Raw genomic sequence first — 13,840 nt, forward strand, 5'->3', positions numbered from 1 at the left:
GTCCTTTCGTTTTGTATTTGCTACACCCTATTCAGTGTCCATGTGATACCGTAAGAAATGTGGAACTACTACCTAAAAATGTACCATGGAAGCAAGAAATAAATGAATACTGAATACTAATAGCTACATTTAGTCCCTTTAATTGATATTTCTAGCTATAAACATATATATTACTTCATAAAGGACATGGGTATCAAAATCGCATTTAGCAAAACCCCTGCGCTCAGTCGTGTGACGAATTGAGCAGTGGAAATGCGTCACGTAATGCCATTCCCAATTTTTTAAAATGCCTAATTGTGTCGTGAAATTGTGCAAAAAGTATTACAGAAAAATCAAATACACTCATCATGAGATTTCATATCATCTGTAAATCATTTCAGATTACATTAATTTCTTGCTAAAAAAATTAAGTGATCATTTTGTTTCATTATGACAATCGGTTGAACTTGCTCGGCGCTAGACGCGATACGGCAAAACACAGACACATTATTAAAGTAGACTGTACTCTCGCCTCCAAAAAACGTGCCGAGCGAGATAGCTCGAGGGAGACCTCTGCTATTACCATATTTATTAAATAAAAATATTTTTTATTGGTTAGGTAGGTAGGCTAGTTTATTAACTCACTTAATAATAGTCCTTCTAAAGGTTGACTTTCAGTAAAAATCAAACTTCTTTGGTTATGAAGTATTTTGTATGTACCTAATTAAAAAATAATGTATTTATCTAACACATTCTAATCCGTTTTAACTCCCACACTTGTTGTACTTAGCAATACTACTTAATATTCTTAAGTGAAGTTACGTTTAAGACACGTTTTTTGGAGGCGAGAGTGCAGTCTACTTTCGTGTATACACAGTGCCGGATTAACCATTAAGCAAAATAAGCACTTGCTTAGGGCACCACGTCTAGGGGGGGCACCAAAATCGTTGGCAAAAAAAACGGGTAGTTTGTACATGAACCTTTGTGCGTCGTTTACAGGGCACGTAAGCGCGTCTCCAACGCAGGCCTTTGCCCCTACGAGGAGGCCCATTCCATCAGGCTTGCAATATGCTGATTTTTTTCTCATACTTTACCCATTGGTTCGTGGTTGATTTTTGATTTCCAGCATTCTGCAAATCTGTCTGTGTTTGTTTGGGCCAAAGGGCCTTACACCCAACGTTTGAGCGAGCTTGTTCTTCAGCCTTCTCGGAGTGTCGAATTTAATAGTAGATCTACACTTTTGTCTTAATTTATAATTATGTCGTGTCCGAATGTCGCTCTCTTGCAACTCAGCTTTCGGCTTCGCACCGAAGTCTTAACAGGTTTTCGAGGATCGGAATTTGTCACTCATGCTGCCCGAGCTCTTGCACACCAGATTGGTTTGCGACGTATTGCACACGGCCAAGCTGCAGCGCCGCGATCGTGCGAACTAATTGTCAAAGTTGTATGATAAAAAAACTGATCACGGAATCAAAGGCTAAAGTGCAGGTTCGAGGCCCCACGAAGGTCGAAAACCAAAAGCATACGGTTTTATTTGAACCAAAGGTTTCTTTTAGCAGAATTAATCTTTGTTTTCCTAAGATGTAATTAAAAAGTGATGCCACCCAGATTTTTGATTCAGGTTTATTTTAGCTTCGGCGAAGTCGGTCAGTCGGAGGTCAATAACGTTTAAGTTTAGGTTCTAAGTTACGTTTGGTATCATTTTCGACAAAATCTAAAATATAGATCATACCAAATTTCATTCAAACAGGTGCAGCGGTTATTGATTCCGCACATAAACTTCCACCCTGTGTAAAGGAACACATCCTTAGCGATGATTTTTTAGATTAAAACTATCCTATGTCCTTTTTCGGGACTAAACTAATTATCTCTATACCAAATTTCAACTAAATTGGTTCAGCGGTTGAAGCCTGAAGAGGAATATTTGAAAAAAAATGAAAATTTTACATGTTTCCACTTCGGAATGGTGTCAATGTAATAACATACTCGTAAATGACTTCGGCATTCCCGACTTATACGAAAACGATACCAAAACATATCATACTAGCTTAACTGATGTAGATATCAAGATAAAGTTGAGTGCCCGACCCCTCCTCTAAAAATGTACACTACAAAACTTGGTGGCTCCACTTCTTAACTAAATCAACCCTTGGGTCCTAACTCCTAGGTGCCAATCCTGCCAAAGGAAATCTTCGGTTCGAAACGCCTATTTCATCGGCTGCAACTAACTCTAATCAAGTGCCCTTTTGAGCGAGGCCAAATGCCGAGCAGCGGGAGAGCCATGATCACATTGGTTCGATTTGGTTAGGTCTTATTCATACTCGGCTTTTTACTTTATGCAAAAGTTGGCCTTAATCCTCACATAAACTTGGCCATGTGTCCAAATCCAGGCTTTCGTCTCTCGCGGCTGGGAATTATGCCTTGTTTACAATTCGCCATTGGTTTTTTTTATAGCGCGCCGCCATCTGACTCTCAGGGCGTCTAACCTTATGAGGATTATTATAATGTAATGTTTACCCAGGTATTGGCTGTTGTATTTATAAATGTTGTTATGTATTTTTCATGTCACTATATGATGTTACTATAAATGTTGTATTGACTTGTAAAAGAGCCCTTGAGGCCTACTTGCAGAATAAATTTTTGAATTTTGAATTTTTTGAATTTTGACCTCAGCCTTCGGCCTCATTCACACAATTTGTCAATTCCAAGTTCTGCTTTCTTGCAGCCTGGCCTTTGGCCTCATACGTAAAAGCGCCGATCGGACCGCGCTTTCAGCCTTATGAAGTGCTCAGCTTTCGACTTAGTTTTTTAAGACACTTGGCCATAGATTCTTGCCAGAGCTCGGCCCTGCTGAAGCTCGATCTTTGGCCTCACATGAATGCGCTTCTCAGAAAAGCTCTCTTTTCAACCCTCTGTGGAGCTCGGCCTTAGTCCTCGCTTACACTGGGTATTTTTTTCAGTCAGTTACAAAACCCAGCTACTCGCAACTCCGCCTTTAGGTCTTGGTCGGAAGCGCCAAGTGGGCACTCCGGATCTTCAACCTTATGAGCATGACCGTTGGATTCGTTTTTTGACTATTGCCACCATTGCTTCAATGCCAAGCACTGCTATCCTGCAGTTCGGCCTTCGGCCTTGTACGATTGCCGCCACGGTGGAAACAACTGAGGGTCAACCGCGAACCACGTTCGACGTGCTGTCTCCCTGTCGCACATACGAATTTACAATTGCCTCTGGGCCTCAGTCCTTATGTAACTTTCGGGTTACTTTTGGCCATGTTACTTCTAGGGTTTATTTGTGAAGTGAACCAAAGCAGGTTTTAATCACATAGTTAGCCGGGAAGGCAAGTACACAATCATAGATATAGGTAATTTCAGTCACGCATGCTTTGATAAAGGTGCCATGAGGATGGCGACTGCACCAGCATTACTGTTGCAACGTTACTGCTGCAGCACTGTCAAATTCCTTGATAAAATAAGTAATGGATTGAAAATACAAATCGCAGAAGTAATGCGACCATGAACGTCACTTAGTTTACCAAAAAAATCAATGTTGTCAATGTAATCTGGATGAGCCTAGGCAGAGGGGGCACCAAGATCTAGAAATGCTTAGGGCATCAAAATTTCTTAATCCGGCACTGTGTATACATGTCTCTGGCTAAAGATACTTGTGAAGTTGTGATTTGTATCCATGCTCTGACCATCGGCCACGTAGTTACGCAGTATACAACAGATGGCGTTGTGTTTTGCTTAACGAGACAGTTCGGTCGGAATTGTATCCATAGGTGCATGGCTTATCTTTAGATCATGTTTGTAGCAACTTCATCAATCCTATCTGTTCTGTTATTACCATAAACATAGCAAACTCAAATAGCTACTCACGTACTTAGTTATTTTTGAAGTGAAAACTTCTTTAGCGGCGCTGTGCACTTTTTGTGATGGGAAAAAAATGTTAACTCGCGACAGGTCACGTGACCGACAGATTCGTCAGATTGAAAATAAGACGGATACGTGACCTGATCGAAAAACTCCATGATGGTTCTAGTAATGATGATGGTGTAAGGTAAGAGTCGTCTAAATTATGGATGGAAATTGATTTTTCTGAGAGATAAACTTTTTAATGTTAAATAATTATAATAGTTCTGAAGTGTACAGTTTTTAATGTAATATAATTTGTCATGTTTGTGTACGATAGCGCAATAAATGAATATTAGGTAAGTACTTACATCGTCGAATTTACTGAGTCATTTTGTTTACAGCGAAAGGGACCTTAAGGCATAACACCGTAACGTTACACGCACAACCGGCACAACCGTTAATGCCGGATTTAGAGGTCTGGAGGCCTCGGGCAATAAAGGAGGCGAGGCCCCCAGGCCCCAAATTATTTTCCAAATAAAATGGTAAATTTTCCGAAGTCTCTATTGTGGGGGCCCTCTTTTGTGGAGGCCCCGGGGCTGTAGCCCCGGTTGCCCTCCCCTAAATCAGGCCCTGACAACCGTAACAAACATTGGGATACCAATCCATATTCAAACCGGTTCTTCAATGGCTGTTAGAGCCCATTGCGCAACGTTCTTATACCGCCGTGTGTATTATAAAAATCATGTTTGTGTAATAACATTAACGCATTAGCTATCGACATAAGATCCCGTTTGCCTAGAAATTCTTGTCTAAATATTTAGTAACTGTATTTTTATGGGCCAATTATGTTATTAAACCAAGTTAATATAGTTATTTATTATATTGTTACTCTCAAGCCATTCAGATCAAATATCTAGTCCTAAAAGTTAAGTGGACGTATTTCTATTCTAGTCGGACGCACTAAGCGTGCTATCACACTGGGTTGTTTACCGAACCAAAGTATGATTTTGCCAGCCAACTGACATTGTTTTCATGCAGCAGGAGATACATATAGTATAAGGTACGTTAGGGTAGGTAGATATATGTAGTATAAGGTATATTCGGGTAATTACGAATACTTCTGAATCTTCTGATTGTTGGCTTATTCCGGAAATGAACTATAATCATTGGTGCTTTGGGTAATACTCGAATACACCTTACTTATGGTATGTCATGATGGCCCAATGGCCTACGCAAAATTTAAAATTGGGTAGCATTTTCTCCTATTTTTAAGTAAATTATTTCCTATTATTTTTAAATATACAATTAAGGAATTACTTTTAGTGCAAATATTTATTTGTGTATCGAATTTTTCAAAAATATGTCATGGCGATTCACTTTGTTATTCTTATATTTGCGTTACGTATACTGGATAACAACACACATTGTTAAGGAATATGGAACAAGGTGTTTTGTACTACCGACAATACCGAAATTCGAATATCGTCTTCCTTTATCCATCTCTATCGCTATTCTTTACATCGGTGGCGGACTTGCCCTAAGGCTCTAGTAGGCCCCGGGCCTAGGGCGGCTAGATATTAGGGGTGGCAGTCAGTCTATTATAGAAAGTATTAGAAAGGTGCTGAGTGCTAGTACTTAGGAGCCCGGTGAGTAACGATTTTAGAGCAAAAATGTAAAAAAAAATTGTTGAATTCAACACCTTTTGTTACGTAATATCGAAATAACATGTATTGGTTTCTATTAGCACGTCTTCTCACCTTGCCTATTAATAATGAGGTCGCAAGCATGCGTCCCCGGTAATATGTGACAAGAAGGGACAGTTTTTAAAAATTTATCAAAAAATGATGGTGGTAAATTATACAAAATGATGTATACATAACAACAGTTTCAGCAAATGTTGTAGATTGTTTAAGTATCAAAATTACGTTGATACTCAGAGAAATTGTCACTTGTTTTGAAGTAATTTCTGGAGAAAATTGATTTCGTCTAACTTTCATTTACACTACTTCAAATTTATAATAACAAAATTACTTATAGTTTATTAAAGTTAAAGTACTTACAGGATATATGTAATACAAAATTATGATTTTTAGCAGTCCAAACTTTACTAAATTTACAAATAAGAGCTTTAAAATCAGTGTTTTACACGCGTTTACCTAAATGTTCATCATGAAAAAAAACATTACTAATTGAGTCTGTTTAAAAAAAATGATTTATTAAAATGAAAGATAACAAGACGTGCTAATAGAAACCAGAGCCCCTATTATAAATTTATTCGATAGCGAAACGTGACGTACGCGTTTGCGTTAAGGGATTTTCAGTGCCCCTAGTGTAAATTTAGTCGATAGCGAAACGTGACGTACGCGTTTGCGTTAAGTCTCATTTTGTATGGGTTTTTGAACAGCGCGCCAAGCGGGACGATTTGGAAAGTCAAAAATCTCATACAAAATGACACTTAACGCAAACGTGTACGTCACGTTTCGCTGTCGAAAATATTTACACTAGGGGTACAGTTTCCAAAACGTCCCGCTCGGCGCGCTGTTTCTAAAACCCATACAAAATGAGACTTAACGCAAACGCGTACGTCACGTTTCGCTATCGAATGAATTTGCACTAGAGGTACTGAACTTGTTATTTCTAATAGTTAACAAAAGGTGTACAATTTCATCGACTAAGTGCCAGTTGCACCAAACACAGTTAACAGAGTGATCATCGTCACGTAACAGAGATCTATGAAACTTCCCATACAATAAAATTTAGCGAACGCTTTAACGGTGACAGACGGTTTGGTGCAACCGAACCGACCCTTAATCTTATCAATTTGACATTTCTGCGACTAAAGTGATAAAGGCCCCTCGTAATAAGGGGCCAAGGGCTTTGAATGCACTGGAATGGTAAAGTTACACTAACAAATTTCGATGTAAGTTCCGTTGCAATGCAATACGCGTCTATTAACCTCCTGAGGGCCAACCGCGAACCACTTCGTTGGTTTCAGTGTTGGCCAAAACGCGTTCATGCAATTGACCATTACAAATTGAACCGTAAACTGTAACCGTCCGTTACGTTTTTCAGTTCAATTTGTAATGATTAATTGCAATCAACGTTCGGCCAACACTGGTTGGTTCGTTCATTTAGGTACCTCTATGTTCGAATTTGTATGAGCGATCAAGATAACGGAATTTCGATTTTCGCTGTATAGTCCCAGCCTCGCAACTCAAACAAAAATAGCTAAGTGAATTTTCGGCATCACAAAAATAAGCCTTGTAATTATGTTTAATAAAACCAATATTTGTTTATCACATTGTCTATTATTTTAAATTGTCAAGCATTAAATATTATTTAAACATTTTTCATTTGAATTAACTGTTGTGTCGCCAATCGGATAATTCCGTAAAAATCCTCATGAATATGGGCTCTCCAAAATTTACACCTGCCCCAAACGATAGCCGGAAAGTTTGGTGAAGATATGCCTTGAAATATTCTTGCTATACTGCGTCCGTTGAAACTACAATCTCTGTATGAAGCAATTAAAGCTCTTACGTCACTTATCACTCTCTCTGTGTCTATCGGACGTTCTTGGCATTCAATATCACTAGCAAAGTGCTCCTCTCTTTGGAAATAATTACGTATTGTCGACTTAAGCTCGTTAGATTTCGCGACAAGAGTATCTAGCGATAATTCATTGCTTGCCACAGAGTTGCTACCAAGTTTACTAAATGCTGCGTGGCTTTCTTCTAACTGATATAACATAGTTTTTTCCTGGGTCATGACTAAGTTGTGAAGGTCGTCAAGCATGCTGTCGAGTTCACCTGGTGTGAGGTCACCTGGAGCTTTAATCTTAAAGCCAAGGGTATGAAATTCGATCTTCAATTGTGATCGTCGAGATGTAGCGCCGTCTGTTATCCACTCTAAATTTTTCAAATGATATTTTGTCATGCCACTTTCCCAACCTATGGCAGCAGCTACCTCAATAACATCAAATTCCAAAACACTAATTTTTGATATATCTTTTTGCTTTTTTGACTCAATTAAAACTGCCATTGCCAGGGGAGGACAAGCTTTTGCAGCTTCAACAATTTTTTGCGGTCCTCCATAAGACGAAATTTTGCACATTGTGTAAGCATTGTTCAGAACTTTGATATACTTCTTTGGATGCAACTCTATGTAACACAGTAAGGTTGCAATATTTTCAGAAGGCAAGTCTAATTCTTCCACTGTGACATCAATTGGAATGCCAACCTCATGTCCTTTACATCTTTGTATAGAATTTGAAGTTTTCGATGTTAATTCATCACTGCGTTTGGTGCAGTCACAAGGAATAAATACTTTTTGAAGTAATTTTCTGACTGTTGATCTATCTATTGTGTTTGCGTGGATATGTTTTAGCAACTCATTCTTATCGCTGCTGCTACTGCTCATAAACACATGACAATAGGCAGGTTGTCCATCCCTTCCTGCTCTGCCGACTTCTTGCACATACGATTCAAAACTGCTTGGCATATTATAATGAATGATGCATCTGATATCAGACTTGTTTATTCCCATGCCAAAAGCTACAGTAGCCACTATTATTCTTAATGTGCCATCCATGAACTGTTTTTGAATTTTCTTTCTCTGAGCTCCAGACATGCCAGCATGGTAAGCTTCAGATATGTAGGACATTCTCTTTCTTTTTTTGTTTTGTACTTCCATATTAATCTTGCCAGGTTCTTGAAGGGATGATCTTAGCACAGCAGCCACTCTTTCACATTCATCTCTTCTTATACAATATACTATAATAGAATTAAAGGAACTTATGCGTTCCGAAGTCAGGTATGAAACCAATGCCCTATCTTTATCTTTCTCAAATGATACTGACAAGTACAGGTTATCAGGAAGGGCAGGGTTAGTTATAACTCCAGTTAATCCATCAGGAATGTCAATATGACTAATCACACTTCTTATTGTTGATTGACTTGCAGTTGCAGTTAGGCCAAGGATGCATTTAACATTTAGCTTTTCTCGTAGCACCCTACATATCATTAAATAACTCGGTCTGAAGTTGTGGCTCCATTGTGAAACACAATGTGCTTCGTCAATGCACGCAAATGCAATGGGTGGCAATGATTTGAACAACCCTGCAAACCCATTTGATGAGTCCCCTGATATTAATGCTTCTGGTGATATTAGGAGAATATTTATCTCTCCATCTTTCAAACATTGAATAATTTTCTTGCGTTGTGTTGGTGGCTGATTAGTATGCAAGCATCCAGCTTTGAGGAAATCTGGCATACTTAACACTTGGTCCTCCATCAGAGAAACCAGTGGTGATATGACTAAAGTAATGCATTTATAGTGCTGGCTGTAGATATATGCTGGGAGTTGATAGCAGAGTGATTTTCCTCCACCTGTTGACAATATTAACAATGTGGACATGCCAGCTAGTATACGCTTGATTGCTTGTTCTTGTCCGGGTCTAAAAGATTTGTGTCCAAACATAGCAAGTGCTTCATGCAAAGCAGTTGAAGATTCCCCACTATGGCAGTATATTGGTTTTACTTCTCTATCATCACTTGAGGGTGTGTCAGCAAGCATTTTCAGGAATGACTCTGGAATAGCACTGGCTTCATAAACAGATGTACTAAGTTGTTCTGGGAGAGATAATTTATTAGTTTCATTATTAACAATATTTTCTATATCCTCTAAAGAGGGAATATTATTTTCATCATAGCTTTCTAATGGCAAAAGAGTTTCTCCTTTGTGAGCTGCGCAATATCTTGCCATATGGCCTGACTTACCACACTTGAAACATAACATCTTCCCTGCTTCAGGAAACTCCATGCCAGCATGAAGAGCTTTCTTGTCTTTATATTGCTGTTTCTTGTACTTAGAAAAATTTAAACTTTTTTTGCCACGGACAAATACTTTTTTTTCTATATTGATTCTTACAAAGTTATCATTTAGGGTGCCATTTTTTATTTTGCTTTCTAATTTGCCTGTAGCCTCAGTGTCGCTTTCAATATTGTCATACTTAATGGAGTCTTCGACAATTTTCAGTATGTCCGTGACATTAGAATGCCTAGGTTTTACGTTTTCAATGCCAAATGGCATATATTCTGCAATGTCAGGAGGCTTTTGTTCTTTAGTATCTGCATCTATATTTTTAGGCCCTGTTTTCACAACTCTCTTTTTTCTTTTACTTTTGGAGGGCTTTTCTGGACTTTGACTTTTATCAAGTTCAACTTTGCTGGTTTTTGCAATATCATCCAGTGGTTGTGCTCTGGTAATATTTATTGCATCTTGTAGTTTCCTTTTTTTAAGGGCTGGCTTCAATTTGGAAAAGGAGATATCTTCCCCTTCAGATTCACTATTTTCTACAAAATCTTCACATTTATCTTCATCAGGCTCAGCCGTAATCCTCTCCTCTGTTCTCGGCTTGCCAACTGGTGCAATGATTGGTAATGAAATATTTCCCAGACCAAACGCTGTAAGATTTTCACCTGGTGTTGAGGTTGCCATTTCATGTAGTGATATTCCGGTTGCCCTTTCTAGCCATCCCTGATTAAATTTTCTAATAGTTGGAGTTTTCTTAATATCTGGGGTGCTAGTGCCAAAGATTCTAGGAAAATCATTATTACTCAAAGTGCTTTTGTCTGGGACTGAAAATTTCTGATTGTCAATTTGTGTCAGTGTAGTGGACAAACTTTCAATCTTGTTCAACTCACTATCATTCTCAATTTTGCTTTCAATCATAGACTGTGACTTATGCAATGATAATTTCCTAGGATTCCTCAAGGAAAACTGCTTATTTTGAAACAGTTTTTTTGATAGCTTGTCTGTAAATGGGCTCAGTGTTTGAACATTTTTCAAAGGCTCTTTTTTAAATGATGATACATTAGACAGTAATTCATTAAGTTGAGGTCCACTAGGCAAGGTGGCAACTAGTTGTTCAGTAGGAGGACTTAAAGTTTCAAAGGCACTTTCAAAGTGAGTTTGATCAGGAGATCCAAGAGGCTCATCATCAATACATATAGACAATGAGTTTTCTAGTGCTGAACTTTTTAATTGAAAATATTTCTTGTATGCATACTTTATCTTAGAAGGAGCTTCTTTTATGTCAAATTTAGAAGGTGTTCGTGAGTGAGTGTTCTTAAATTCGTTCTCCCAATTTTTAACAAGCAATTTGTATTTGATATAGGCTTTGTCTTTTTTTATTGAATCAATGATGTCCATTCTAACTGCAATAATGTAAACTCTACTTCAGCAGGAGCGAACTTTGGTGCACATGGGCTGTCGAAACCAATTATGTTAAGGTTTCAATTAAATTAATAAATAACCTGTTTTCCAGTGTCCATAATTAGATTTCAATATATACTTCTGTGTAAACGTGTCTGGTTCATATTAAATTGATGTTTTCTTATAACACAAAGCCAAGTTTTCAATTATATAGAGACATTGCGTGTCACTCTATATCAGAATAAAAATAAATCAGTTTTTCACAAATATTTCGCTCGTTTTGGCGCGCAATAACGAGTACCAGTACCTCAGAAAACGTCACTGTAAAGTCAACTGCACCATAGATTAGTTTAAATCATGTCAAATCTATCCTAAATTCCATATCTGTAAGTTGGCAGTTCTGTTATAAAGTGAAGGCTACACGAGTTAAAATGTAGGGGCTTGCTGCAACTTTTTATCGGCCCCTTTTTAGGGTTCCGTAGCCAAATGGCAAAAAACAGAACCGTTATAGATTTTTTCGAAACTATAAGAACTATACTGTTCAAACTTGGTAATAAGATGTATTCTATGAACCGCATTAAGATTCTTACACAAAAATAGAAAAAAAAAAACAATAAATTTTGAGGTTTCCCCATACTTAGAACTGAAACTCAAAGAAATTTTTTTCTTCAAACCCATACGTGTGGGGTATCTATGGATAGGTCTTCAAAAATGATATTGAGGTTTCTAATATCATTTTTTTCTAAACTGAATAGTTTGCGCGAGAGACACTTCCAAAGTGCACCAAGCAAGACACGTTGAGGTATTCTAGAGGATTCCATCCGGTGCACATGCCCCAGCCACCGCAAGCGTCTCTGTTTGAGAAGAGCGGCAAGAATGGGCAGCTGCGCTTTTTCAAGAACCTTTTGATGTGTCACTTTGTCCTGCCAAGTTATGCCTAAAATGTTGAATGAATGAATGAATGAATGAATTGAATGAATGAATGAATGAATTGAATGAATGAATGTTGCGTAGACAGCGCATGTGAAAAGTGTTGAGCCGTCGCTCCTGTTTTGCATATGTCGTCCAGGTTTCTGCTCCGTACAAGAGTATACTTAGAACGCAAGTCTGGTATCTATGGATAGGTCTTCAAAAATGATATTGAGATTTTAATATCATTTTTTCTAAACTGATTAGTTTGCGCGAGAGACACTTCCAAAGTGGTAAAATGTGCCGCCCCCCCCCCCCCTGTAACTTCTAAAATAACAGAATGATAAAACTAAAAAAAATATATGACATACATTATCATGCAAACTTCATGTAAGTTATTTTTTTTTGATACGTCATAAATGTTACGGAACCCTTCATGGGCGAGTCCGACTCGCACTTGGCCGCTTTTTGCTCTCTTGCTGCTGTATACAGGGAAATAACATAGAGCTTTCCCTTTCTCCCTTAACAGAATGTGTCTGAAGAAATAGGTATAAAAGTACAAATAGACGGGCGTACAGTCGGAGGCATGTTTGATCGTGAGTAAGGTTCGCTGTACGTACGTTAAGGAAGCAGCTATGAGTGTGAGAGAGGAGTTATGTGGACCGGACCAAGGTCGCGGTCCGGTACGCCCGTCAATTAGAGCTATTATAGGTGTGGCAGTTTCAAGACTTGGAATTAGGGCTAATTAAATCCACACTAAATCAGGCCTGATGTCAGGCCCGAGTAAAAGTATTTTTCCGTATCACCAAATATCAGCACATCATTTACAATATTTGACATGTAAAAAATACTTTGTCTCTAATGGCCAAAAATATTTAATGTTTATCTTGCATATGATATGATAAATCATTATTTTACATTTCAAATATTGTTAACGATGTGCTGATATTTTCGCAAAACGAAAACGATTAGCAGGCCCGACATCGGGACTGACTTCGGGTCCGATATCGGGAAGTGTAGATGTAATTGGCCCTAGGACGACGTCGTTCGATACCCCCGGTTAGGGGGGTATGAGGGGCCGCTTCCGCCTTTCGGCTGCGGCGGCTGTCGCGGGAAATTGGCCCTATTATCATGGGGCTTGGTGAAACGCGGAAAAGCGCTCCAACTTAGTGCGCCAAGGAAGCCGCCGAAGAACACGAATAGCGAACTAATGAGAAGACGGCAATAGTGTCTGCGTTTGGTCTTCGTCCTTTTACGTCGGATAAAAACTTGCGTGCCGAGGGCTCTTACGAGCAATAGAGAGATAATTAAATATCGGCTTTGACGGTAGGCCATCAGATTTCGCGAGTGCTGATTTTGACTGCCGAGTAAGCGAAAGATTATATAATGTAATCACGAGCGTAGCGAACAGCGAGTAATTCTTATTTAGAATATTGAGCGTAGCGAGGGACTCGGTTGCAAAAACAGAGGGCCTACCGCCAACATCGAAAAATCGTTATCCTCCTAGATAGAGATCGCTCTTTCATATTCGAGTCATAGAGAGGCAGATAGCGATTTTCGATGATGTCGATACGGTTTCTGGTCACTGGTCTCGTGTGGCACATGCAACTTTCACCTCAGTAGTGAGAACATATTATAACGAAAAATACAATATGAAAGATTATTTCCCTAAATACAGATACATATTACGCAAAATAAAATTAAAAATGCACACACAGTCCCCTTACAACTACCGTTCCCGTTCGCAATGCTGTTTCTGCTCCGCGACTAGTCAGTTGAACTTGGAGCTGGTGTCTGACAGTAACACCAGCTCCAAGTTCAACTGACTAGTCGCGGCAGTCGCTATGCTATGCCAGTCCCAGTGCAAGTCGAAACTAAAGCCT

General features: G+C 38.8%; 1 protein-coding gene across 1 annotated transcript; it reads right to left on the bottom strand.

The window, feature by feature from the left end:
* Positions 1-7,012: 7,012 nt before the first annotated feature.
* LOC133523525 (ATP-dependent DNA helicase Q4) lies at positions 7,013-11,501 on the bottom strand. Its single transcript, XM_061859169.1, has one exon. It carries the CDS (start codon positions 11,043-11,045, stop codon positions 7,173-7,175), a length of 3,873 nt encoding a protein of 1,290 aa, XP_061715153.1. The 5' UTR covers positions 11,046-11,501; the 3' UTR covers positions 7,013-7,172.
* Positions 11,502-13,840: the final 2,339 nt, after the last annotated feature.

This window comes from Cydia pomonella, chromosome 12 (assembly GCF_033807575.1).
Source record: "Cydia pomonella isolate Wapato2018A chromosome 12, ilCydPomo1, whole genome shotgun sequence".
Taxonomy (NCBI): Eukaryota; Metazoa; Arthropoda; class Insecta; order Lepidoptera; family Tortricidae; genus Cydia; species Cydia pomonella.

Bases quoted from the DNA above. Each gene is read 5' to 3' on its own strand.
- LOC133523525 (XM_061859169.1), bottom strand. From the start codon at position 11,045: ATGGACATCATTGATTCAATAAAAAAAGACAAAGCCTATATCAAATAC.